Source organism: Protobothrops mucrosquamatus, unplaced genomic scaffold (assembly GCF_001527695.2).
Source record: "Protobothrops mucrosquamatus isolate PMUCROS unplaced genomic scaffold, P.Mucros_1.0 scaffold1609, whole genome shotgun sequence".
In the NCBI taxonomy this organism is placed as follows: domain Eukaryota; kingdom Metazoa; phylum Chordata; class Lepidosauria; order Squamata; family Viperidae; genus Protobothrops; species Protobothrops mucrosquamatus.
The window spans coordinates 81,009-107,319 of NW_015387772.1; the positions used below are offsets into that span (position 1 = coordinate 81,009).

The window sequence follows — 26,311 nt, forward strand, 5'->3', positions numbered from 1 at the left end:
CAAGCCTTAGTTCATTTTGAGCCTTAGCTTTCCTCACTTCGTCTTTGCAGGCTCGGGCTATTTGCTGATATTCTGACTTAGTTATGTGTCCCTCTTTCCACTTTCTATACTTGTCCTTTTTATCTTTCAATTGATCAGAGAGTTCTTTATGCAGCCATGCTGGTTTCTTTTGAGAGCTGTTATTTTTCCTCTTTGTTGGCATTGTGCTAGACTGGGCCTTTATTATCTCACTTTTCAGAATTTCCCAAGCCTCTTGAGTTGTTTTCCCCTGGAGGATTCTCGTCCATGGAATCCTTCCCAAACCCTCTCTAAGTTTATTGAAATTAGCTCTCTTGAAGTCCAAGAGGTCATAGTGATATCTCTCTTTAGTTAGAAATATGCAAAAACACTCACAATTCAATCCAGCCTTGTTTTCAGAATAAACCATAAACCAGGTTTTTTTTTATGCTTTGCTAATGTATACGGGTGTACCTGCATGGTTGAAAAACACTGAAACGTATTCATTTTGTTAAAGTATAGCAAAATAATGTTTACTTTCAAAGAATAAAAAGTAAATGTCACTAAAAGTCGTTTAGTGGACAAAGTAAGTATTTCTACTTATTGCTTAGCAAGGCATCTTGGCCAAAATCATTTATTATGCCTTTTCCAGGTCTATGCTACATGTTTGTCTTTGGCCCTAAGAAGACAGAAAGTAGAAAGGAGTCCTAAGTATGTCTCTAGACCACTTTTCCCTGCCCTAATACCCTCCAGATACGCAAAATACTAGCTTACAAAGTTTCTCCACGATGGCTGAGAATTGTAGGCATTGTAATTCAACACTTTGGGGAGATGCTTGGTTGGGAAAGAGTTCTTAGTTCTATAAACAGGCCTTTGAGACTTCCTGTTCCAAACTAATTGGACGATAGCCTTGAACTGAAAGTTGTATGCTGTAGATCAATGTTTCTCAACTTCAGCAATTTCTCAACCCAGCAACATGCTGGCTGGGGAATTCTGGGAGTTGACTTCCACACATCTTAATGTTGCTGATGTTGAGAAACATAGCTGTAGATGATCCTGATGTTCCTCCATTGCATCTATTGACTGCCATATAGCCTCCTTTACTTGCAAAAGCCTGGCTGTTGCTCTCAATCCAAATGGCTTCCCTTGTCTGTGTTTTTCTCCCCTTTCCAAAAAATTGCTGAACAGTAAGGAAAAGAGCAGTCCCTGCTGATCATCAGCTCCTTACTGATTAATTGAGCACTAGAGGAGAGATTTTGTGGAAAGTATTTAATTAAACCATATAATAACCTCTTCCTAGGTTAAATGTGCATTCACTAGGAGAGAAAAAGGGGTTGGGGATGGAAAAAGAGAACTGATTGGAGTCAACCCAAAGGAATTTTTACAAGTAATAGAGAAGTTATTTGTGAACTATTCTGTTGGGTGCTTATTTACATAAGATTTAGATTTATATCCCTGCATTTCCTCCAAGAATTCAACGCAATGTGCAAAGCATTTCTTCCAAAACCCTTTTTTTTATTGTGCTGAATGAGAATGATTCATCCAAAACCATCCAGTGGTTGACATGGTTTGCTTGATCCTGACTCTGAGCTTCCCTGATGCTTTAGGCCAGGGGTAGTCAACCTTGGCTCTTTTATGACTCGTGGACTTCAACTCCCAGAATTCCTGAGCCAGCACAGCTGGCTCAGGAATTCTGGGAGTTGAAGTCCACGAGTCATAAAAGAGCCAAGGTTGACTACCCCTGCTTTAGGCAAAAAAGCCTCCTTGCTTGCAATTAATAAACTCACAGAATTCTCCAACTGTTATGGTCAATGGTCTCCTGTTTCCACAGCAACATTTTTTTCTCTTCATCCATTCCCCATTCTGCCTTTACAGGCCACTGCGGAAGCAAACAATCTGGCAGCTGTTGCCACTGCAAAAGATACTTACAACAAACGAATGGAAGAGGTAAGACTCAGATTCTGGTCCATCACCTTTCTAAGGAGTCGCAAACTCCTTCACTCCATGTAAAGCCGTGGGTGGTCCTATGTCTTCTGAAGAGCAATGTAGTTCCAAAAATATGTGTTTTGGATCTCAGAGGAACGCCTTTCAGCTTTTCTGCCCCCAGACATCATTCGACATTGCTGCACCCTGTCCCCCAAAGTCAGCTGAAATCTTGTGAATTGATGATATTGTTGCAAGATTTTGATCATTTCAATCATGCTTTTCTTTTTAAAAATATGTATTTTAATGTAATTGGCATAAGGAACCACTGATCCTGCAGTACTAACTCCTGATTTGTATTATTAGATATATCATACATGACTAATATGATTAAGAAAACACAATCAGATAATCTGCGATTAACTGTACTGAAATATTTTATCCCACTAAAAATATTGAACAACCTGTTGCAAATCATTTCACGTTAGATAATCTGTTTTGGTCAGACCATAGTTGAAGTACTGTATCCATTTTCAAATCCTGCATTTTAAGAAGGTTTCAGAGATAGTAGAACAAGTCAGACAAGGACAGAAATGATGATCAGAGCAGTAGAAACTAAGTCTTATGAAGAAAAATTTAAAGAGCTGGGGATGTTAAATCACGATAGCATCCAAAATGAGAGATACGTCACCGAGGATCGCATTACTGTTACTGGTGGAAAAACAAGATATAAATGAAGCAAAAAAGGAATTGATTGTAAATTTGATAATAGCAGCTAGATTAGTGATGGTTAAATATTGGAGACGGAGTTGGGATATTCAAAGAAATGAGTGGTATAATGAAATATGGAATATGGCAATAAACGATAAATTAACAACAGAAATTAAATTTTAAAAAGGGATGATTAAAGTAAATAATTATAATGAAATATGGGATGATTTTAAAAAAACAGTCTTGGTGGAAGGCAAAGGGATTAAACCTGCTCAAGAATACATGCTGTTTTGGAGGGGATAAAGGCACAATTGAAGTATACTGTATATTCTTAGTTGTTATATGAGAAGAAATATAGGTAATAAAAATGGTCTCCAGGAATTTAGGTGCATTGTAGTAGTTGTATTTTTTATACTGTTTTTTATTTAGATTTATATGTGTTATGTTTGTATTATTTGTATTTGAATAAAATTTAAAAATTTAATTAAAAAAAACCAAAATGAGAGATTCCACGGACTGTACCTAAAAGGATGTCAAGCACATCAAGACTTGTTCCCAGAGAAAGACCTACCCTTTAAATGTTAAAGGGCCAACAGTGGAACTAGTTATCCAAAATTTCCCTTTATTTGATGGAATCAAGTAGACTAAATAGCTACTTATTGGGGATCTTTTAATTGCAATTCCTGTACTGAGTAGGAGCGTGATGGCCTAGTTACATGTGAATAAGCAGCTTTCTTAGCCTCATGAATTTAATTCAAATTCCCAACTAGTATAGCTTTTTTTCATACTGTCTAGGAATTCTGGGAATGCAAATCTAACAAATCTGGTGGATGCCACATTTCTTTGGTCAGGGGCTTACCCTGTAAGTTTTTAAAAAAAAATGTTTTACTTGCTTGTTTCAGGTGTGTGGAGGTGACAAACCTTTTCTTGCCCCCAGTGACCTTCAGAATAAACACCTGGAGCTCAAGGAAGAGGCAGTGCGGCAATTCCGTGGTGTGAAAAAGATGGGGGGTGAAGAATTCAGCCGTCGCTACCTCCAGCAATTGGAGGCAGAAATCGACGAGCTCTATGTCCAGTATATCAAGCACAATGACAGCAAGAACATCTTCCATGCTGCTCGCACCCCAGCCACCCTGTTTGTCGTCATCTTCATCACTTACGTCACTGCTGGTGTCACAGGCTTCATTGGATTGGACATCATAGCCAGTCTCTGCAATATGATCATGGGGCTAACTCTGATCACCCTTTGCACATGGGCATACATCAGATACTCCGGGGAGTACAGGGAGCTGGGGGCTGTCATAGACCAAGTGGCAGCAGCACTCTGGGACCAGGTAAGAGCTCACTAACTGTTCTTGAAGCTTACACTGGCATTCCTATCAAGCCTCTAGTGTCCCTAGATCAGTGTTTCTCAACCTTGACAATTTTAAGGCATGTGGACTTCAACTCCCAGAATTCCACAGCCAGCATTGCTGGCTGTGGAATTCTGGGAGTTGAAGTCCACATGCCTTAAAATTGTCAAGGTTGAGAAACACTGCCCTAGATGAAGGTAAGAAGAGGGTCCAAAATGAACCGTTGAGGCTTAACAAGTTTGAAAACTCTGCAACAATGAATAGCTTCTCTACAAAATCAGAGGGAATGAGAGAAGAGAGAGATGGATGATTTTTCTCTTGTCCAAAGCAATATTTTATTTATTCATTAAATGTATACCATCCAACTCCCAATGACACTAGGCATGCAGAACACCACCTCAAAGCTGCCTACTGCCTCCAAAATCTGTGCAACTTTGAACTAATATTTCAAATAGTAATAATACGTGACTGAGCCTTTTCTGATCTGAAGTCTTCAAATGTTGCTGGCCTTCAGTTCCCTTACTTAGCCACACTAAATGGGAATGATGGAAACTGACATTGAACGTTCTGGGAGGACAGCTGTTTGGAGAAACCAATAAAGGAAAATATTTGTAGCTCAGGATTGAAATAAGGGGGTCTTCGGTGCTCTCTGAGCTTGGTTGGTTTCTTGCAAATGTTTCACTACCCAAACTAGGTATATCATCAGTGCTAGCAAGGAGTGGAGTTTGCTTTCAGTGAACTCTCAGTTTAGAGGTTTGCTGTGCAAAAGGAAGTAGGCTTTTACATCACAGGAAATAGTTGCACAAAGAGTTTTTTACTTAAAAAAAGCTAAATATATCTATGAAGGAGATTTAGAGGGCTGAAAATCACTGGTAGGCATCTTAATGGTAATGAGAAGGCTCATCTATTCCGTGCGGCCAGCCTGGCGTAGTTTGATTCCGGATCTCCTTACTTTCCGCCGCACCCTCAAGACATGGCTTTTCCAGCAAGCGGGCCTGACCTAGGGAGGATTTTAGGTAGGGATTTTAGGTAGGGACGTTTTTTAAAAAGTAATTTTAATGGGAATACAGCAATCAATATTTGGCTTTTAATTAGGTTTTAGTGGGGTTATTTTGTGTATTTTTGTATGATTTTTTGTATCTTGTATATTGTATTTGTGTTTTTAATATGCTGTGAACCGCCCTGAGTCCTACGGGAGAAGGGCGGTATACAAATTAAATTAACTTAACTTAACTTAACTTAACTTGATTATGTTTTAGTGGGGGTTTTGTATGGGGTATTTTTAGAGCAGGCCTGTTATTTAATTTGATTTTAGACAGAAATTTGTGTATATTTATCGTGGTTTTTATTATCGCCTGTTCACCGCCCTGAGTCCCGTAAGGGGGATAGGGCAGTATATAAATTCAATAAATAATAATAATAATAATAATAATAATAATAATAATAATAATAATAATAATAATAATAATAATAATAATAATGTGGTTATTTCAGCTGGCAGGACTGGCCTAAGGGGTATTTTAAATTTGGTTTTTAAATAATTTTAAAAAAGAAAGGCCTATATTAATATTTTTATTTTAACCACATTTTAAATTTGTATATTGTATTGTTATTCCGTTTTAAACTGGCTGTAAGCCGCCCTGAGTCCACTAGGAGAAGGGCGGGATATAAATGTGATTAATAAATAAATAAATAAATAAATAATAATAATAATAAAGTCAAGTAATGTTTACTCTCTTGACTTCTCCAGATAAGATTTTGGAAAGCTCTAGAGCCGTGTTTCTCAACCTTGGCAACTTTAAGACGGGTGGACTTCAACTCTCAGAATTCCCCAGACAGCCATCTTAAAGTTGCCATGATTGAGAAACACTGTCCTAGAGAGGCTATCAGTCAATGTGAAGAGAATTTGAGGGAAGATTAGTGTTCCCCAATGGATTTGTGTTCTAGATATGAGAACACAGAAGGCAGCCATAGAAGGCTCTGGTTATCTTTTCAGTAATTAAGGTAAAAGAGATTTAAAAGCAAATGCATATTTGATCAGAAAATCCTTAACAAATTCCATATGGCATTAAAGCAGAAGCACATAAAGAGAAGGCAGGAAGCTTTGACATTTTCTTCTTGTGAGGACCAGTGTTATAGTATCTGTTTTTCAGCTGGGCCCTCTCCTGTAACCTGAATTGGCCAAGTTGCTTTGTGAGTAATTGAGACTGATTTAAAAATCACTCCCAATTTGATGGTGTTGAAAGGTGAATTATAATGGAACATCATTAAAAAAAAAACTGTATAGTACATGCATGAATTTGGATTGTGTCCAAATTCATCCCTAAGATGATCCTGCTAAAGAGTGTCTGGAGAAATAAGCAAGGGTGACAGAGGGTGCCCAGTTACTTGATGGCTATCGCAAAGGGTGTTCTAATCCAACAGGTTGAGAAAAGTTTGTTTAGATTATGTTATTGTGTTGAACTAGGCATCCTAGGTTTTAGTCCTTGCATAAATATCTATGCATAATGCACTTTAGAAGTCTTGTCTTCAGATCTTAGGTGTATCTGCTTATATGGTTTATATATTATTTTCCAGGCAAAAATCATGAAAACCATGTATTTAATAATCTGAACTTTCTCCTGTATTGATGGTTCAAGAGACCGCAAAAGAAGTAAAAGAATAAACAGCAAATATATAGAACTGTAAATATATAGAATTGATATTAAAATAATTAAGTCAATACATAATTTAAATCTGGAAGGGCGGTGTTGCTAATAGATAGCTTTTGACTGGATGAACTCGTGGCTGGAAAAATGAATGAGACAACTTTATAGGTTCAGTTAGCAAAAGGAAGAGAAGGCAGAATAAATTGAATGAACCTTCTCCAGATTGCTTCAAGATACAATAGGAACGGGAATATAAATGCAAGGACACCTTGTGTTCTTTCTCTCACCTTGGTTTTTTTCTTTCTTTTTGCAACTGCCTTTTCTGCAGGGCAACACAAATGAGGTAAGCCAACTTATTGTTATGCAAAAGCAATTCCTTCTCTACCAGTGTACATATATGAATGACTGTGCCTTTGGGTATTTATACTAATTTTAAAATCTTTCCCACCATAGGCTGAAATTTTGAAGACAGCTGCATAATTTGACTGATTGCCTCATTTTGGAATTCAGATCAGAGACCAAAAACCTGCTTAATATGGCTCTCAGGCATACTGCACAGCCCATTGTTAACAACCAGATTGTAACAGCAGAACAAGTAGGAGAAGGGCCCTGTGTATCCATTAAATCTGCTGCTCTTCCCAGTAAAGTTTGCTGGGAAAGGGTCCAGGCCTCTTATGCTAGAGGAAGCAAGGTCAGCTCTCTAGAGAATACCATCCCTGAAATAACTTAAATCATCAATTCCTCTGGCAAAAAGCAGAGTTCTACAGCCAGTGGAATACATGTAGTGGAACTGAGGAATTTGCACTGTGTTTTCATGTTTCACATAAATTCTATCAGTAATTGAAAAGACAAGGCATAAGCTTGAGATAAAGTGAAAAGGATTGGATACATGAAGCATGTCTGTGTAGGAGTAGTCCACGAGAAGAATAGTTGAAAACTTTTTTCCTCTTCTTTTATGTTTTGGTTTTTCAGGCTTTGTACAAACTTTACAGCGCAGCTGCCACACACAGACATTTGTACCATCATGCTTTCCCTACAGCTCAGAAGGTGGAACCCAAGGAAGGGACAGAGAAGAAGAGTATGTAATCCAGATGCAAGAAATACACCATTAAACATGTTAATCACTTCTGCATCCATGTATCAGTCTCTGGCACTCCTCAAAATGGAAGATGGAGAAAAATAACTCATTCACATGCACCAATGGCTTAAGTGTGGCTGCTTTAATTTGGACAATGCCCTGCTTGAGAGTGGATGAATCAGCATGACTGTCATTTTCTTTTTAAAAAGGAGGCAGTGACTTAATTTTGCTGCAGACTCAGTACTCTTTTGGTTCTCTAGAAAATGCTGTTACTTTCAGATCTTTTTAAGAGCATAAGGCGGCCAGAGCCAGAGGGAGTGTTCTTTCTCCTTTCACACCAGATTTTTTTCTCACAGCTGAGCCATGTCATCCCAAACAGCAAGAATGGGATATAGCAGCAGTGCAGTGGATGATCATATACACAACTGCTTGTGTGGGCTTCTCTGAATCTAAGCCCCTTGAGTCATTAAGACCACCTTAAGGCTTTCTAGAGGAAAAAAAATAAGACTCTCTTTGGAGTCAAATCCAACTCCTGGTAACTTCATGGACACATCCATGCAGTTTGATGAAAGTATGCAAATTAAACCTTTATGTGTACTTGGAGGATATTGTGAGCAAACCACATGAATAAAAGTAATGGTCTGGCTGAGAACTGTACACTTATTTAAGTGGGGTTATCCTAACATTGTCCAATGTACACATAAAGGTTTTGATATGCACTTTTCTTCATCCAGCTTATTCACTTGCCTTCTCTGAAGCTGCAGAAATTTCTTTTGCTATGATATGTTAAAGAGATGGAAAAGCCTTTTTTAACATGTCTTTGAAAATTCCACTGTATATATATATTTGTTTAGTGCATAAAGAGTGTTCCTAGTTTTTATTATGTTATTGTTGATTAAAGGTTTGTTCCTAAGACAATTACCTATTTGTTGTTTTATTAATTTCTGAATGCTCATGCAGAAACATCCCTGTCTCGCACTAAATACAAGAATTTACACTGCACCTGTTTCACTTGCAATAGTTGTAATTCTGCTTTCCTTAACACCAGCTTCTTTTGGGGAAAGGTCTGCACAAATTCTTTTAAAGAACAATCAAACTTGGATTGTGTGGGGTTCAATTTTTATAGGGTGAATTTAGGATTAATTCTAGTTAGGTTTTTGCAGATCAGTATGTTACACAAATTCAGACTCAGACTATGAAGCAAGCTTATGAAACATGGCTTGTATGAATCCAGAAAATGAATAAATTCAGTAATCCGGCTAAGCATATTGCATAAACATCCCCACAAGGCCTATAAATGGTGTTTTGTCCTACATTACCACATCTAGACGCATTTAAAGTTACATTTCTTCAACATGGGATAATGAAGGCAATCCAGTTAGCCCACCTCTTGTGGACAAGGCAAAAAAGTATGAAATTTAGAAATAGAATACATTACAAATTTTAAACAAAAACATTTATTTTACAAAAAAAAGATGTCACAGATGAGTCATAAGCAACAATTCAGAATGAAAACAGATGAAAATCAGTTGCTCTGAAGTTGTGAATGTAAAACTACTTTGCCACCAAATAAAGATTTTATAAAACTGTTCACTGCTACTCTAATTATGATAAAATTTACTGCATATGGTCAAGAGAACTCAGTCCTCCAACATCATGTTTACAGTTACTTGAATGCTGGTTCAGTCCTTATTTGCCTAGAATACTTCCAAAGCTACAAACTGCTTCCACCAGCCTACGTATGGCATTTCCTCAAATGCCCAGTAGCAGATCAGAACAAAGTTGAACAAAATAAGGCAGTAATTTATTAAGTGCTTGGTTCAAACAGAAAACTATTATTCTGCAAGGCAACCGCTGGAAAAACCCCTATATGGTTACCTTGTGTATGAAAGCTATAAACTTTACAGTTCATTTGCTGCAGCAGAAGTATCTCTTTATCCTCCTGATACAAGACCACCTGTGAAATCACCAATTGTGCAATGGGAATGAAGATTTCTTAAAAACGTGCCTACTTTCAAGAAAAATGTGCAATGACATTTCCCATTTGAAAAAGGAAATTTTGCTTCTTCAAAGTAGAACTATTTGCTAGAAAAACATGAAGGACAAAATAATCACAAAGTTGTTCTTGCCTTTTTCCTCAACAGTGGCTTTCAGAATAGGAAACTAGCTTTTTATACAACAAACATTTTGTATTCAAAAGCCATGATGCACAAAGAAGTTAATTACAAAAGGTGCAAGATCCATGGAGAAGCTGCTTTTTTAACCAAAGCACTCATTCACGATTTTTTTAAGGAGAGCAAGAAGTCCTTTAGAGTTCTAATAACCTTCATCAACGTCCATAGCAAAAAAGGAGCTTAGAAATTTTTGCTGTGCTGCTGCGCATACCACTGCTGCCTTTGCTTGCGATTCTCCAGTTCCATGAGGAGGGCATGGCGATACGCTTCATACAACTTCACAATCCGCTCCAGTTCCTTCATGAAAAGCAGTTTCAGCATTCCCTGATAGGTATCCAGGTCAGCCAACTGGAAGAGTTCCCATTTCAGTATGTGATCGTATCTGTGAGAAAATGCAGGAATATATAAAGCAAACATATACAAGAAAGGCTAATGTCACTGAATATGTCAGAAACATTTTAATTGATAACACTATACTGAAGCACACTCTCAACACTTCCTACTACAACAAAATTGATTGATTCAGGGAGAAGAAATATCTTTGGTAATTTACACTTGGTATCTTTAAGTTTCCAACATAACACATTTGTTACGTTATAAAATGTATTTATCATCAGACATAGGGAAAAAAACATTTAAGCAATACTCACTTCACAGGAGCCCTAGCGTAGACTTGCAGCCAGTCTGGAATCTCTGCAGTGTGATATGGATTGGCAGGTACAAGGATAGGCTGACTTCTGTCAGCTGGCTGTGGTTGATATGTCACAGGAGGTGGCTGGTCATAACGGGGAACGCTGCGAAGGAACATACCAAAAAACAGACAGCAAATCTTTTTTATCACAATCTAGCAATGTATGTGACCAAGAAAACATTAAACTGAGCAAGACGTGGCTAGACGTATGCTCCTGAGACTTTTAAATTCTGATTTAGACTCTTCCAAAGACCAATCACAGATCTTCTGGCTTAAGCAAGTGATTAGGGACTGTGGAAAGTGGTTTCTTAGAAGAAGAAAAAAAGTAAACCATGCTTTCAAATCAATCTGACTCCTGGTGATTCAGTGACACATTCATATAGTTTGGGGCAACAATATGAAAGTGGTTTCCAGTGGTGCCTTCCAAATTATTTTTAGAGCATTCATGTTTGGTGGTGAATCTCTCACTCGAATACTAATGAAATCTGACTCTTCTTGGGTTTGTGTTTTTTTTTTTTTGGGGGGGGGGAGATACCAGCCTACATTGGCTAAGTATTGCCACTGAGTTGTAATTTAAATTTACTGTTAATTTCTGTAAACTCATATTTACCCTTCTGCCTACATACAAATTATTCAAACATATACAGTAGTCCAATATTTCTGCCCAAGAGGATTTACAACAATTAGTGTCAGCCCCCCAAAACCAAGAAAGATACATGGTGATTCTTCCAAGCTGAGTTCTTTATTGTTCCTCATCTATAGAGAGAATCTTGCCAAACTGAAGCACTCTGCTATCTGCATCTATCTGATAGTATCTGCATCTATCATATATTATAAGAACTATTAGGAAGTGCCTGTCTTCATCCTCTTTCTCTCACACTGGATCTTTATCTGGATTTAGCTGCCATTTATTCCTCAGGAATGTATCCTCTCCCTCCTGGGAATTCAATCTACTACATTCTATCAGATCTGCAGAATTTCTATAAGACGCACAAGTACATCTGAGAAGGAGAATTATTAATAATAATACTAATAATTTATTAAAATGTACATGCAGCCCAACTCCCAGCAACTCTGGATAGCAGTGATCAACAATTCCTCTTGTTAAAGCTCCAATTACTAATAATATCGAACTTAAATTCACATAAATCTAGGAGTATTAATGTAATAGGAATCATTTTCTACCACAGGATTTAAACATTTTGACTTGAGTGCTCTGTTTTTTAAAGACTTCATTTTGAGCCAATTATAAAATTAAACATTATGACCCTTCTTAGAAATTCGTGGGGATTTATACAATTTCCAGTATGACTAGATTTCCCCAACTCAAGAAGGATGCAAAAGTGATGCTCTGACCTTACAACACAGACAATTTTTGAAGTCAGTGCTAGACCTGGAGTCCTGAATCCATTTCAGTTCAAGTTTTTTAATCTAGGTTTGGCACACCACAATTCTTTCCATTTTAGTATTTTCTGTTTGTAAAATAAGAGTATTGATCTACTCACACTCTTTGCCAGAGAAAATAAATAAATATAAATATTTTTAAATATATTAATAGAACAGAGATAGAGGTAATTGTATATAATGTCAATTTCTCTACTACAAGCGAGTTGCGAGGATTGATAATAGATACCTCCTTATTAATAACTGTTGGCTATTCAATATCCTGTAGTTGATTAAAAAGTTTGAAAATGTTCCATTTTTTTGCATGAAGGAGTTTTAAGCTTCAATTGTTTCCAAAAATGCTAGAAAACTGTTCATATTAAAAATGGAGTATTTTCTGAAGCTTTATACCAAACAAGTTTGACAAGTTTTGTGAACAAACATAAAAAATCCAAAATTGCTGATTATTCATAGTCTTTATAAGTTGAAATAAGTAAGAAAATACATAAAAGCAATAAAGAAATTGATTAGCTTGTAGCACAGTTATCTCTATTCAAAAATTCTATAGTGAAGATCACAAGTATATTACCTGGGAGCACAAGGATGTTTATATTGTGCTCTTTTATTAATGTGGTCAACATAATACACTCCAAATTCAGCTGATTCAACACGTTCCCATCCTGGAGGCAACCCTTCTCGCTCAAATGGATGGCTCCAATGTGTTGTGTTAGTATTGTGGTCTATGTAGTACTTTCTTCCTCTAAGAGTCCAATCTACTGACCAACCAGGAGGGAGAGGTAAATCTTCTGAACTGTGATTTGTTAAATTTCCTAATGATGTTGCAGCAACCCTTCCAATGCCTGGAAATGGGATATTAATAAAGCAAATAATATTTAACAGTGTAATTTTTTTTCTCAGAAAAGCAGAAGGTTGTGATCAGTTCCCTAATATATTACCTTTGCATTCTTTTTCCTCATGTAAATGTTCCTATTTGGAGAATGTATCTGTGACTCATTCTCGTTTTGCTTTCAGAAATTCACATATACTCATCAACAAACTATGAAAAGTATATTTTAGTCAGTTCAATTTTGGACTTCGTTGACAAATGAAGGCAAATTTTTTGTAACAGTACATTCGTGATTTGCTACTGTCTTCTTCCAGGATGTTTTAATTTCCCAGTCTAGCCTAAATCCCAAGTATTTCCCAGGTAGTCTCAAATCTAAGTACTAACCAGACCTAAATTGGACTTTCCAAGTCCAATGTAAGCCAGGGGCTAACCATATGACCAATTAATTGTGGATCAGAGTTTGCTTTAGTACAGTGATGGCGAACCTTTTAGAGACCAAGTGCCCAAACTGCAACCCAAAACCCACTTATGCATCGTCGGGTGCCAGGTGGGTGTGGCCCATTGGGTGGGTGTGATCCATTGGGTGGGCATGGCTATGGTGGTAACGGCAGACTGGGTGAGACTAAAAAGTTCAATCAATCAATTCCAACTTTGCAAGATCTTTTTTTTTCCCGCGAGAAGTTGAAATTGACTGATTGATTGAACCTTTTTTTTTTTTTGCACATGGCGACGGAGGCCTAAAGCGAAAAGGTTTTATAAAACCCAGCTGAAGGCTTAGGACTGGGGCGACGGCGCGCGTGCCCACAGAGAGGGCTCTGAGTGCCGCCTCTGGCACCCGTGCCATAGGTTCGCCACCATTGCTTTAGTACAAGCTTGCCCTTAGAAGAAAAACTGTAACCTTCCTTTACCCATAAGAAGACTCAATAACACTGAGGACAATGTAAAAGACATGGTCAAACATATAAAATCTTCTAAACTAGATAAATTAGCAACTAAAAAGGAGTTTTCAAATGTTCCAGTTCAAATGGTTTCCAATAAGGAAAACAAAAAGAAATAGATACTTGAGGTCACAAGTCATATAGAACTGAATGTCTGGAAACAAAAGGGTTTTTATTGTGGTGTTAGTTTTCCAAGATGTCAGAAAACTTGGAACCAAAGTTTTCCAAGAAATTAAGAGAGGCAAAATGAAAGTTGGGCCTCTTTTGGTTTTAGGCATGAAGTCTCAGAAAAAATATTTCCATTAGCCAATATCTAAGAAAAGTTTAATTACTGGCTTAACTAAACTTCCTGTAATTTAGTACATTCTAAACAGCGTTAATTTTCTAAGTTAATAGGGAGAGTAGGTTCTTAGTTCTCATCTACCATCTCATCACTTTGTGCCTTTGTTTGTCTTCTATCACTCTCATGTGAGAAAGGATGAAGGTATAATGGAAGTCAAAGAAAATAATATTGGCAACCTGCAGAAATGATGTACTACACTATTGCTCTTAAACAAGAGGACTAACTGGCTCATGTTTCCTAGAGGAAAACATTGATGGCTGAAAGAGACGGTTACTGTAGAGTAGATCAAATTACTACTCTTATCAGTGATATGTCCAGACTGGTCATCTCCTCTAGGTAGACCAGACCAGGAAATCAATTCCACAGGAAGTCTAAATGTAGCCTATACTAGAATCGTGCAAGTCTGATTTGCTTTATCTCCTTTACCTTCTTATAGTCTTATTCTCAGGATTGCTTCAGCTCCTTTTGCCTAAGTAACATTTTTGCATATATGTGTCAAGGTCATTGCCCTTACTTTCTACACCACGTGATCAACCCATAAAGATCACAGGTTTCCCTTGTTAGCTTCTCCTCAAGTATTTGATTTTAAGGAGAAATTGGCTTATTTTAAGTGCTGGCAGGAATTATGAGACCCTCTCAGCTTCTTTGGCCAATTTAGAAGGAAAAGAGAAGACAGCTAACACTTTGAACAAAGCCTATCAGTGGTTAATTTTGGGGAGGGGGGTGAAAAAAACAAAAGCAAAATTTCTGAAGATCATTTTACGCTTTAAAAACTTTACTTATCCAAGCCATTAGTACAGTACAGTCATCATGAAGGGACAGTGCAACCATGTTGCAGATACTGCATGATACCGCTGAGAGGCTAAAAAGTATAATATTGTGATTATACAAATTGCTGCTTCCAAGAAACAATTATCCACTCATTTGCACCCAGACAGCTCAATAATATTGCAACTCTATGTCATTCCACATCATTGGACACACTTCTTTACTTTACTTCCTCTTCGGGTGTCAAAGGAGATACAAAGTCCTGGTTCTTGCTCTTCTGGTGGCCTCAACCATTGTTAATTGATGTTGTCTTACCATCTTCTTCTGGGTCTGCCTTGTGTTCTCTGACCTTCTCTTTTTGCATATGCCCTGTACGGTATGGAACCCCAAGATATCCATTCCAGGTGAGCAAAAAAATTTATTTGCTATTTTTGAATGTGGTTTAGGATTGGTTCTATGCCAATCCTTTCTCTTATGATCTTATTTCTGATTTTATCTCTTCTGGTCACTCCAGCAGCTTTTCTCATCTCATCTCATTTCTGTGGTAACTTTCATTTAGGTTTTATTGTAAGTGTCCATGTTTGGCACTGGTAAAGGGGTGGGGATGCATATGCTTTGTATGAGATGCTTCTTTGTGGTGATTGGTACTGCCTTTGAATAAACTGCCTGATGTAATGCTTTTTGGGATGTGTGGTAGTAATGGTCCATTAATTTGCTTAGTATGATTTTCCAGATTTTTTTAAGAGTCATGGTGGCTGTATGGACACATTCTTTTCTTCCTTGGTAGATAGAGACTGTGATACAAGCGCCTGGAGACAGAAATATGAGCATCTGGTTTGATTTGACTTAAAACAATCTCACTCTATTAAATGAGATATTTCCAAGAGTGCTTCCAGACAAGGCTTCTGGTATGCAAAAACTTCATTCAAGGAATGTTATGGTGGGGGAATTGCATCATCTTAAATCTTGTAACCTATCCTATTACAAGAACTTTCCTATTTTTTCCAATCTTTTTCTTACCAGAAAGTATCTTGTACAGCGAAAGAATCTGAGATGCATTTTGACTGAAGTGTTAAAATGCCATCCATTTCAGGGCACTCTAAGAAATATACATGTATAGAATCTACCATTGTATGTTCTTGGAAGTACTAAAATGTCTCCTAAATTTGAAGAGTTTCAAAATAAGGACTAGAGTAATTGGTAAACGCCTCTCTACTATAATCACTCAGCAAATGTGAAAACCCTCTTTTAGAATTTTTGTGTCTACAAAATGTGAAAAAGAATTTAAGCTTATCTATTCAGCATGGAATTATATTTTGGGGATGTCTAAGCCACAGAGTAAATGCCTGAGGATATTATGAAGTCTGCCATTCTTTCTCATTTTAATATTTCTACTTTGTCCTCTTATTTCTGTAGAATAGACAATCCACATTTTTAGTTCTGTCCACTCATATATTAACTGTTTCTTAGCCAATGGTAAAAGAAACAATCTATTTCCAATCTCTCAAAGATGCAAACTTTCTTTTCTTTTCTTACAAAATCTTAGAACAGAATTCAGAGTAATTTCCTGCCATTTCATTGAAACATCTTATTTTCTCTTATTTCAATGCCTTAACAAGGAACCATGAGAAAGCTTGAAGCACTAGCAGCTGTGGTTTCGCCTTCCTTTCCTCTGTCTTAATGTCACTGCCTTCAAACCTCAGAATTAAACAAAGGCAACCAGACTGGCCAGCAATTTTTCATTTCGCTTCCACTGTCAGGCCAGTCATACCACCAAATTCCCACAACAGAAACACCAGTGATACCAAACTTGCCCATGCTCATTAAAACTTATACTCTATGAAGCAACAGGGAAGGAGATTATCAGAGTCCAATAAAAGTGATGGGAATAATTGGTTTTCAAGATCTTAAATCTGAGTATGCTATATATACCAAGTGTATTTTCCCAAACAAACCAAAATGCTACCTTGAACTTGCCACAGTAGTCCTTTTTCTACCACAGCAATAGATGTCCTAAGTGGGAATTTCCGTCCCACTGTCAGCCCTCTGACGTAGACCAGATCAGGAAACACATTCCACAGGAAGACCAAAACTATATTTATGGAGAGAGGCTATAATAACAAAATCTTAAAGTCCAATTGTGCTATTCCCCCTCTCCCTCTTATATCTCAGTGAATTAGAGAGGAATCACGAATGTCGTCTTACTATCTCCTTATTCTACCCTGGTTTACATTATGTTTTTTGAATATTTATTACAAATACATTTTCCTAGCGCTCTATATACACTCACTTCAAAGCTAGAATTAGGAGAATTTCTGATGCTGTTTCCTGTGGAATGAGGTAACTAATTTCCCAGCTTCAAAATAATCCAGAAAGAGAGATCAGAGAAAAGTTCAAAAATATATAAATTCTATATTGGTTTAGTTTTTGGATTGACATAATATAAAAATCTTATAATTAAATGCTCTTCCCCATAGATGTTTCATCTTTTTTTGATAATAATTCCTGAGTGGGCTTGATGCCCTGTTTCTTATGTAGAAAAAGACCCTTTATGTCCTGTTTTCCTACAGGGAAGCCAGAACATTTTGAAAAGGGACATGCTAAATCCCTATCAAAACTAAGGTCAGAAGTTTCTAACAAATGGACCATGTGTTTTGGATTTAGAATCTACTCCTGTTCATCAGTAATAGTTGCTTATAGTAGCTATATTAGCCGCCAGCTTCCGAGAATTGGGCACTGTCCAGACTAGTATTTGCTATGAAGGTGGGCACCTTGGTTAATTGGTCTGTCTGACCTGAACATCCTTTGTTCCAGATGGTTGGGTTAGCATACAGGGAAAAGAACTGGCAAAAGCTTGAGATAGCCATGGAAACTCTTATAGCTAAAGTTCTTGTCTCGTATGTTCTGCAGTGCATGTTCCCAATTTTTCTGGGCTTTGGATATTTACTCAAGATAGCTCCTGAAATCAGGGTTGCCACAAAAATATGCACTGAAGTATTTGAGCAGATGTAGAACTGGATGAGGAAAAATATACAGTTTAGAGGGCTTATGCTACGCTCCAGGGACTATGCTCTGTTGAAAGAGAGGTGATGGGTTGCTAAACATGGGAATGACTTTACTGTCAGCAAACCCATCAGAGATCTGGGAAAGAGATGAGATTCTCAATCTTCCAGGCCCAGGAATTTACAGATCTCCGGAGCAATCATGATAATCTACTTTTTTAAGAAAATCTGAGACTCAAAGACTGCCTTGCAGATTCTCTTCCTCATCTAAGGATTGTTCACCCTCTTTCTGATCTGAATGGGTTTGAAGAGAAGTGTCACCATCATATCTAAGTCACTTCATGCCTTCTACAACAGGAGCAAGGAGAGGGATCTGGGGAAGGGGACTGCAGATGAGAATACTATACTATTGCAAAGGCTGGTGAGGGGATTGAGCAACGATGGGACTCATGGCTGATGACTTGGGAATTGCAGCTTTGATTGAAGTGAAATTGAAAGATGACCCTCTTGCTCACCTTCTGCTATTATAAAAGTGCTCTGATATGTTGCTACCTGTGAGTTTGATAGCCCTGGGTTTTGCTCAGGGAAAAATGGAAAAAGGAAAAGAAAGCAAAGGAAAAAAGATATATGACTGATAAGGATAGTCAACATTGCACATAATCTCTGGAGTGAGGGAGAAACTGGGAAAGGAGCCATCTCTTTCCAACAGGTTTCCAGCCCTGCCTCTGGAGTGAACAGGAATGTCTTAGTTATCTTACAGGAAGATGAGATTATATATAACATAAGGGAAAACTATAAACAATTTGCCTTGTTGAGGCTCAGAAATCCTTCAAATAAAACCATATTTTGCAAAAAGGAGGAAGAAAATTGACAATTTCATCCCTTTCTCTCTTCAAACTGCTCCAGACAATTTGCAGTAAGATATGATGAATATATACCGGGAGTAACAAATCTATATATCCCATTGACTACAACATAGTATGTGTTGTACTCTGAACTCTTTATGGGTTTCCCAGGATGACGATTCTACAAGTGGTACTGAAATATTTATTGCATCCCATAAACACAAAACCACATTAAAAATCTAATCTGATATATTTTTAAGCAAAAAGAAATCATATTTCTGAGACAAATATTTTTTACTATCAAGCTTTTCCTCCAATTCAAAGTTTGGTATTCCTTACCACTTTAATAGCAGTTCCTAAATTGTTAAACTGCCTACTTGGGCACTAAAACAGCTTTGTGCTTAATATTCATTGTATTTTGATAAAAGTTGACTTTTCAATATACAAGCACAAATAAATCTTGCTAAGCTAGGGTAGGCAACAAGTTGCTTGCGTGCAATCTCCCAGAACCTCAAGATTACACTTCCAATAAAACCTTTTGTTTTTGGCAACAAAATGACCCTTTTTAAGAAACAAAATTTCAATTCTTTCTTTTCCAAGATTCAGATCATAATGGAAGTAAAAAGGCTCTGAGAAGCAAAACCAGACTGCTGAAATATACCTGTTTTGATGCAAAGAATAAATGATATACTTTTAAGTGATGGCGGGTTTTTTTTTTCTTTTATGTTTGGTTAGTTAAAGGTGAGAGTGGAATTACCTTCCCCAAAGTCTTCATTCTCATTTTTAAAACCTCTCTAAAACAGGGCTTTTCAACCAGTGGTACGGGTACCACCTGTGGTACATTGGCACCTGGCAGGTGGTACGCGACCATCCTAGAAAAGTGGTAGCGGGGGAGGGGAATGAGCTGAACTGGTGGCAGCACCGCACAAGCCTGAGCGAGAGATGGCTGGAGCTGCAGGGCTCTCAGGGCTCAGCGGAAGCGCCAGGATCAGCGCCAGGCTCCAGCTGGAGCTCGGCGCTGATCCTGGTGCTTCTGCTGAGCCCTGAAGAAGCACCAATCAGCTGGAAAGCAGCACCGATCCTGACGCTTCTGCTGAGTCCAGAAGAAGCGCCAATCAGCTGGAATGCTGCAGCATCTCCAGGGTCTTGTGATTTACATTCAGATGCTTGGCAACTGATTCATATTTATGACGGTCACAGTGTCCCAGGGTCATGTGAAGTGACCAAAACCTGCTGCAACCACCCAGCAGACGGGGGGAATAAAAACCAAACACCCCCCCNAGTCACTAAGCGAACTGTTGTAAGTCGAGGACTACCTGTACTTTATCAAGTTTTTGACCCCTTGCTAGGCGACTGGTGGTACTCGGATGTTGCCATATCCTAAAAGTGGTACAATGGGTGAAAAGGTTGAAAAGCCCTGCTCTAAAACATAAAAAGCATCAAGATGTTCAATCCTGTATTTTCCTGTTGGTAGCACCATGGCCTCCTGTAGCCTGCCCAGAAGCAGAATTTGACTTGTGGCTTCTTAAACGTTGCCTATCTCTGATCTGGTGAAATAAGTCATCCAGTAGAATAGACCTCACAGTGGGGAAAGCTTGAAAATCCTATTTCAGATCTATGATCCTGCAGTAATGTGATCTATAAAGTGATCAGAACTTAATTTAAGTCCTTCATTTAAATCCATTTAAGTTCTATTAATATACATTAGAGTAACTAATATGTTACTCTTCCAAGATCAAAGGATATAATACTCCAGAACGTAGCACTCGACTCTACGTTGACAGCAATGGATCTGTAGGTCACTCTTGCATTGTATGATGTCAGGGTTCATGAGTCCATAATAATGAAAACACTGAACAAGAATCGTATGTATGGGAGGAGAATACTAGTGGTCTCCAGAAAGCACATTGCCACTCATCTCAAGTTTGCAAAAGTCCACCTGAATAATCCAGCAAATTACTGGAACGATGGTTTACAGTAGATGGATCAATCAATGAGAATTTTTATTGGTTGAAGTAATTAATACCAATGCAGGTGCTGTTACTAAATCTAAGCTTCCAATGAGAGTGAATACTTACAAAAATTTGTATGCACCTTATATTTTAAAATGCTATATAGCAAAATATAAAATTAAAAAATATCAGTTGCTTTCCCTCAAATAAAAACTCTTTCCCTCAAACATCGGTTCAATATTTTCAGTAAGGACATGAAACAATACACTGCTTGGAATATGGTTTGTTTAACCAGAATCTCTTTTTATAACTAGATTTAGATGAGGGTCAGGCCACACCATAGGAATCAGAGTAGAAAGTACTCCTCAGTTTTGAGCTTGAAACATGTAACATACTAAAAGGCTAAAAAAGAAATGTGCTGTGGAGGCAGCAGGATAAAATTACTAGTGTGTCTAGCGGAATGAATAAAACTGTACATTAGTTCCTAGTTTAACAAATTTAAATCAGAATGATAAAGCCCATTTTTTAAACAAGCAAATACCAACAAGCAAAACACAAAGGACCTTAAGAGAAAGAACCCTTCAGAGCTGGGTTTTTTTTTTTGCTGAGATTCCATATGGGTCCTCTTAAAAGGGGCGTGATGGCTCATCAGTTAAAGACACTGAGCTTGTCAACTGGAGAGCCCAGATTTGAGACCTGAGTGTTGTGCAAAGGGGTGAGCTCGTTACTTGCTCCAGCTCCTGTCCATCTAGCAGTTCAAAAGCATGCAAATGTGAGTAGATAAATAGATACCACTTTGGTGGGAAGGTAACATTGTTCTGGGCCCCTCGGCATACAGACATGCTGGCCACATGATCATGGAAGTGTCATTGGACAATGCTGGCTCACTCAGCTAAGAAAGGGAGATGAGCACGGCCCCTAGAGTCGGACGTAATTAGACAGAGTAAACCTTTACTTTTACCTCTTAAAAGGGTCCATGGGCTGGCTCACTAAATGATGTTAATTACACTAGTTCTTTGAGATCAACTCTTTATCCAAATTAGTGGAGGAAATGCCAAAGCCCTTCAGCTCAGATCCTCTTACACACTAATAGGGTATTGTTCTTGTTCACAGCTGTCACCCAAGTTTTTTGCTGTTTTCATAATAATTTGATTCTTAAGCCAAGGGTATCACGATAATGTCAATAAAAATATGAGGGTTTGGTCACAGTTCTTATGTGACCCAATGCAAGGCAGCTTCAGATGTTGGTATGTTCAATCAATCCCAAATTCTACTAGTAAAAGCATAAAAAATACTGTTTAGATGTTTTTACATAGAGCCAAAAAAGAAAAAAAATAGAATTTATGTGTAAAAAACCCCATGATACTTGCCTGAACTGTGTCTTCCCTGATTTTGTGACATCCTTTGGATGAGGTCAGTATTATGTTCATAATATCTATATTCTTCCTGAATATGATCCCCCAGTTGATGTCGTCTTTGATCATTATAAAAGTGACCAAAATAGTAACGGGATCCAGCATCTCCATTTTCAGTAACCGAATTGGCCTCTGTTAAAAAGGACTGTGAAGATAAGCCATATTCCCGAGGGACCTCAGCTAAACTCCTGGCAAGGTAGGAAGGGGCAGATAGCCTGTTGCTTTCCCGCCGTACTATTTCGTGAGGAGGCCTCTGCACTGGAGTCCTTAGAAAGCTCTGATGTCTGGAAAGGGCTCCGTCCCCACCTGCCGAATAGGCAGAAGGCACTGGATCTGGAAGACAGATATCCGTTCGCCTTGGAATGGTTGGACCATGACGGATGAATGAAGGCATCAGATCTGTAGCAGAAAGTTATAGTAACAGTAAATACACAGAACTTGGTATATTTACAAATGTTAATGAAGAGTGGATACATTAAAATTTAAACCTTGTAAAACAGAGCCCCCAAGGAGGCCCTTTATATGAACATGAACCCCAAATTGCACAATTCCAACAACATTTAAGGAAGAAATCTCAAGGTATTTAAACTTTGTTTCAAACTTGTAACGCTGGAATCAAAGTTTTTAGCAGCATTTTAATGTCATTTTCTTTAAAGTAAGGTAATTCTACATATTTTTATACAACTTAGTCAATTTCACTTCTTCATGAATAAATACCATGGCCAGGGTCAAAAGTATTCCACTGCCACTTTATGAATCTATCATAAGCATGAATGCCAAATTATGTTCAGGCAGTTTGTGGGATGTTCTAAAATAGAACCTATACTTTTGATATTTCTGGAATCATGATCCAGTTAGACATTAGATAGCTAGATTGTAGAGTTTTCTTGATATATGTACATTCACTGTTCAATATAACATGGTTGTAAACATTGTTTACCCATAGTTTGCATTTACATTCATCACTTTCTAAGCATCAGATAGTGCAGACATGTCAAACTCGCGATGTCATGTGACATCGCGCAACGTATCGGGCCGGTTTGCCATTGCCGGCAATGGGGTGGGCGCGGCTTCCACGTGACACGTCTGGCCCGCAGGCTGGCAGTTTGACAGCCCCGAGATAGTGAGTTGCTTTGCACATCATCAGTAAGTAATTACAGGTACTTCCACAAGACAGGTAAAAAAAAATCAAACAAACCAAATGCTGGCTTATCATGTGCAAAACAAATGATAATCATCTATGTCTATTTCTGAAATTAAGGAATTAAAGCTGCATAAAATATTGCTGAAACAGTGACACATTACTGTTTCTACTAAATTTAGTTATTTAATTATTTCCTATTATTCCAATATAGCATAATAATGCAGCATGAGCCAGTGTGTTTTGAAACAATGGGGGGGGGGAGACAACAACCAATACAGACTATTTTGTGTTTAATATAAATGCATTGCACTGTTGTCTTATGAATATTGCTTGATATAGGTTTTTTACTCTATAGGGTGAACACTGTTTAAAGCTTTGGGCCACAATTGGTATTTGTGTGGGGCAACTAAGGGCTGCAAAACCAGTGACAGTAGTGTTGAGCTTCATTTTTACCCATTTTAATGCATATCCTACAATCTTCATCTATTTGTCCCCTCAAAATCGTAGGAAATTATGCTATCAGTTTCAGATAATGATGGTCAGAAAGAAGTCTGAGAGCTGCAAAAATGGGACTTACAAATACATGCGGCCATGCACAGATTGTTATACAATGCATGATCTAAACCTATTTCTAGCTTTATTAATATTAAATGTGATTCATTTTGCCTCTTTTTCATTTGTCAACAGGAAAACAGCCACGTTCCAAGTTTGTATATCAACCAATCTTATCCCACAGGGTGAAGGGCAGTTAGAGATAGCACTGAGTAGTAATTAATGTGAAATTCTGGTACTGTATCTCTTCAGCTACATGTTCTTTAAACTCTGATCAGACTTCTTGACCTTTATACCAAACCTATACTTCAACCTTTCCCACTTCCCCTAAAAATCTGAGACAAGATATAACTTAATTTTATAAGATAAAAGAAAGATATCTAAGCCAGCTATTGGAATGTTAATTATTTATAATTATAAAATAATTGTTTGTTAATTATCCCTGCCACAGCCAGCATCATGTAGGCTTTTTGAAAACTATAATAACATTTCCAATGAATAGTATTTATTTTTGAAATAAAAACATTTGGCTAATTCAGATTATAACTTCCAACTTCTTTTCAGGGCATTCAGGACTCAGAAAATCAAGGAAAATTACTGGTCCCTACCTGAGTTCTTTTGATCAAAGAACTTCATTTCAATAAAAACAGTGTTTATTTAACGGTTTACCTTGATAGATAAAACCAAAGTCTGGCAGGTCCTTATTCCATTTCTACTTACTGCAAAACAACTAAAAGTTTATGGAAAAGAGATAAAAGCCATCCTTGTTTTTTGCTAATATTAAAATTGAATCATCTCTGGGCAAGAAAATTTAATTCAAACCACAGTTTTAACTAGAACATTTTATTTTATCAACTGAAGCAGGCTTTTGCAATTTAATTATGCATTATAAAAAGAACTCATTTCAGATCAGTTCAAGATATGTCCTGCTCAGCTTCCCAGGTGATAACAGACCATAAATATGAGAACTCCTATCAGATTTAGATATATAAACAAGATAAGAAAAATATAACCAATCATCACCAGCATCTCCCCCCCAATTTATTCAAAAGAAAATTGTTCTCCCCCTGCAAATGAAATGAGATCAGTCACAGCTGTTTTCTCTTCAAACCAGAAAGCTTTAGGTTCACCGTGCATAATCTTTTAAAGATTATAATAAGGTGACAAGCTAAGGTCACATTTGGCCTTTGAACAAGAGCAATTTCACTCCTTAAAGAAATGAGCAGAGACAGCAACAACTACAGGTGATTTAAGTCCAATTTGTTTCCTATCTGTGCCTTTGAAGTTCTGACAGGGGTGGACAGACTTCAGGCTTGGCAAATAAACATACATTATTTCCCCCAGGGCCCCAAAACATATGAAACACTGGCTAATATACATATGCTCAGAATTATGAAAAATTGTGTCAGTGAGCATATCTCAGTTACTTGCCAGCAGTACCAGGACTAAGTTCACAAAAATATTCTACTTTGGGTTCTCTCCCCCACCCAGGAGTAGTTTAAAAAAAAAAAAAGAGCTTAAATTGAGGTTAAAAAGGAGTAGTTTGTATTTGTTGTTATAATTAGACAAGCACCCAGGAGTAGTTTAAAAAAAAAGAGAGCTTAAATTGAGGTTAAAAAGGAGTAGTTTGTATTTGTTGTTATAATTAGACAAGTGAGACCCAGCACCCTCTACTGATCTAGCGTTATCTAAAGGTCTTCCAAAAGATCTCCATTTCTTTTCTTTTTCTTTTTTCTTTTTTCTTTCATTTGCTTTTCGAAGCTGCTGTCCCTATTTAAGAAACGTAGAAGCTAACCTGGCTTACACAAAGCTTGAAAGAAGATCTGGGACGTAAACTTTAACGTTGGGTCTCCTTCTCCCACCATTGTGTAAAAGTCAACCCTCACCTTGGAAGCAGCATCCCGGCGATTTTGAGATTTCCCCCGTCCCCTCCTCCCCCTCGGCCCATTCCTTCCCCCCCTCCGGAGAGAGAGGGGATGCTTTTTTCCTTTTCCTCTCTTTTCCCTTCCTCCCTCGTCGCTTCCCCTCCTTTCCCCGAGCAGGTCTCAACTCACTGCGGAGCAACGGGCTGGTCTCCTTGATCACGTACTTGCCCTGCACCTCGCCCGGTTTGGAGAGGTCGGCGCGCGTTTTCTTCCGGGACAGCATCCCCCCCCCTTTCCCCTCCGCCGCCCCCTTCACAGCCGCCGGAGGAGCCGCCAACGCCGCCGTCCCCGGGCGACTCCTTCTCGGTCAGGATCCATCGCCGCCCTCCGCCTTCGCCACTTTCCCTCCGACCGCCAAGCGCGCGCACCACGTCTCCCTGTCCCAAGCGCGAGCGGGAGGTGGGGGGGGGGGAAAGAGTGGGATGGGTGCGACGGAGTTCTAAGGAGGCGCGCGCGCGCGTGCGTGCGCGTGGGCGCGCCCCCGGCCCGCGCTCCTTTTTGCCTCTTCGCTCGCAAAGCTCCCGACTAAACTTTCCGTTCCCGCCCACAGCCTGAGCTGAAGGAAGAGCGGCTGCTCCGCGCAAGGAACAATGGGAAGCCAGCGCTGCGAGCGTTGGAAGCGG

At 38.3% G+C, this 26,311-nt stretch overlaps 2 protein-coding genes across 2 annotated transcripts in view; one reads left to right on the forward strand and one right to left on the reverse strand.

Annotated features, from left to right (window-relative positions):
- Positions 1 to 8,605, forward strand: part of ATL1 (atlastin GTPase 1) — a 23,346-nt gene extending 14,741 nt beyond the window's left edge. Inside the window, exons 10-13 of the mRNA XM_015822577.1 lie at positions 1,873 to 1,944; positions 3,534 to 3,965; positions 6,960 to 6,974; positions 7,604 to 8,605. Coding sequence (XP_015678063.1) covers positions 1,873 to 1,944; positions 3,534 to 3,965; positions 6,960 to 6,974; positions 7,604 to 7,717 — 633 coding nt within the window. The 3' untranslated portion in view covers positions 7,718 to 8,605. The remainder of the gene's footprint in view (positions 1 to 1,872; positions 1,945 to 3,533; positions 3,966 to 6,959; positions 6,975 to 7,603) is intronic.
- Positions 8,606 to 9,139: 534 nt separating this feature from the next.
- SAV1 (salvador family WW domain containing protein 1) lies at positions 9,140 to 25,911 on the reverse strand. Its single transcript, XM_015822578.1, has 5 exons — positions 25,818 to 25,911; positions 22,023 to 22,466; positions 12,547 to 12,817; positions 10,534 to 10,677; positions 9,140 to 10,265 (listed from the first exon to the last, which is right to left on the reverse strand). The coding sequence occupies exons 1-5, from the start codon at positions 25,909 to 25,911 to the stop codon at positions 10,064 to 10,066; spliced, it is 1,155 nt and encodes a 384-aa protein (XP_015678064.1). The 3' UTR covers positions 9,140 to 10,063.
- Positions 25,912 to 26,311: the final 400 nt, after the last annotated feature.

Coding starts and splice junctions, on each gene's coding strand:
- SAV1 (XM_015822578.1), bottom strand. CDS start 25,911: ATGCTGTCCCGGAAGAAAACGCGCGCCGACCTCTCCAAACCGGGCGAG. Junction 22,467..25,817: donor GACCAGCCCGTTGCTCCGCA/GTGAGTTGAGAC, acceptor TTTCTGCTACAG/ATCTGATGCCTTCATTCATC. Junction 12,818..22,022: donor TCAGGGAAGACACAGTTCAG/GCAAGTATCATG, acceptor TCCCATTTCCAG/GCATTGGAAGGGTTGCTGCA.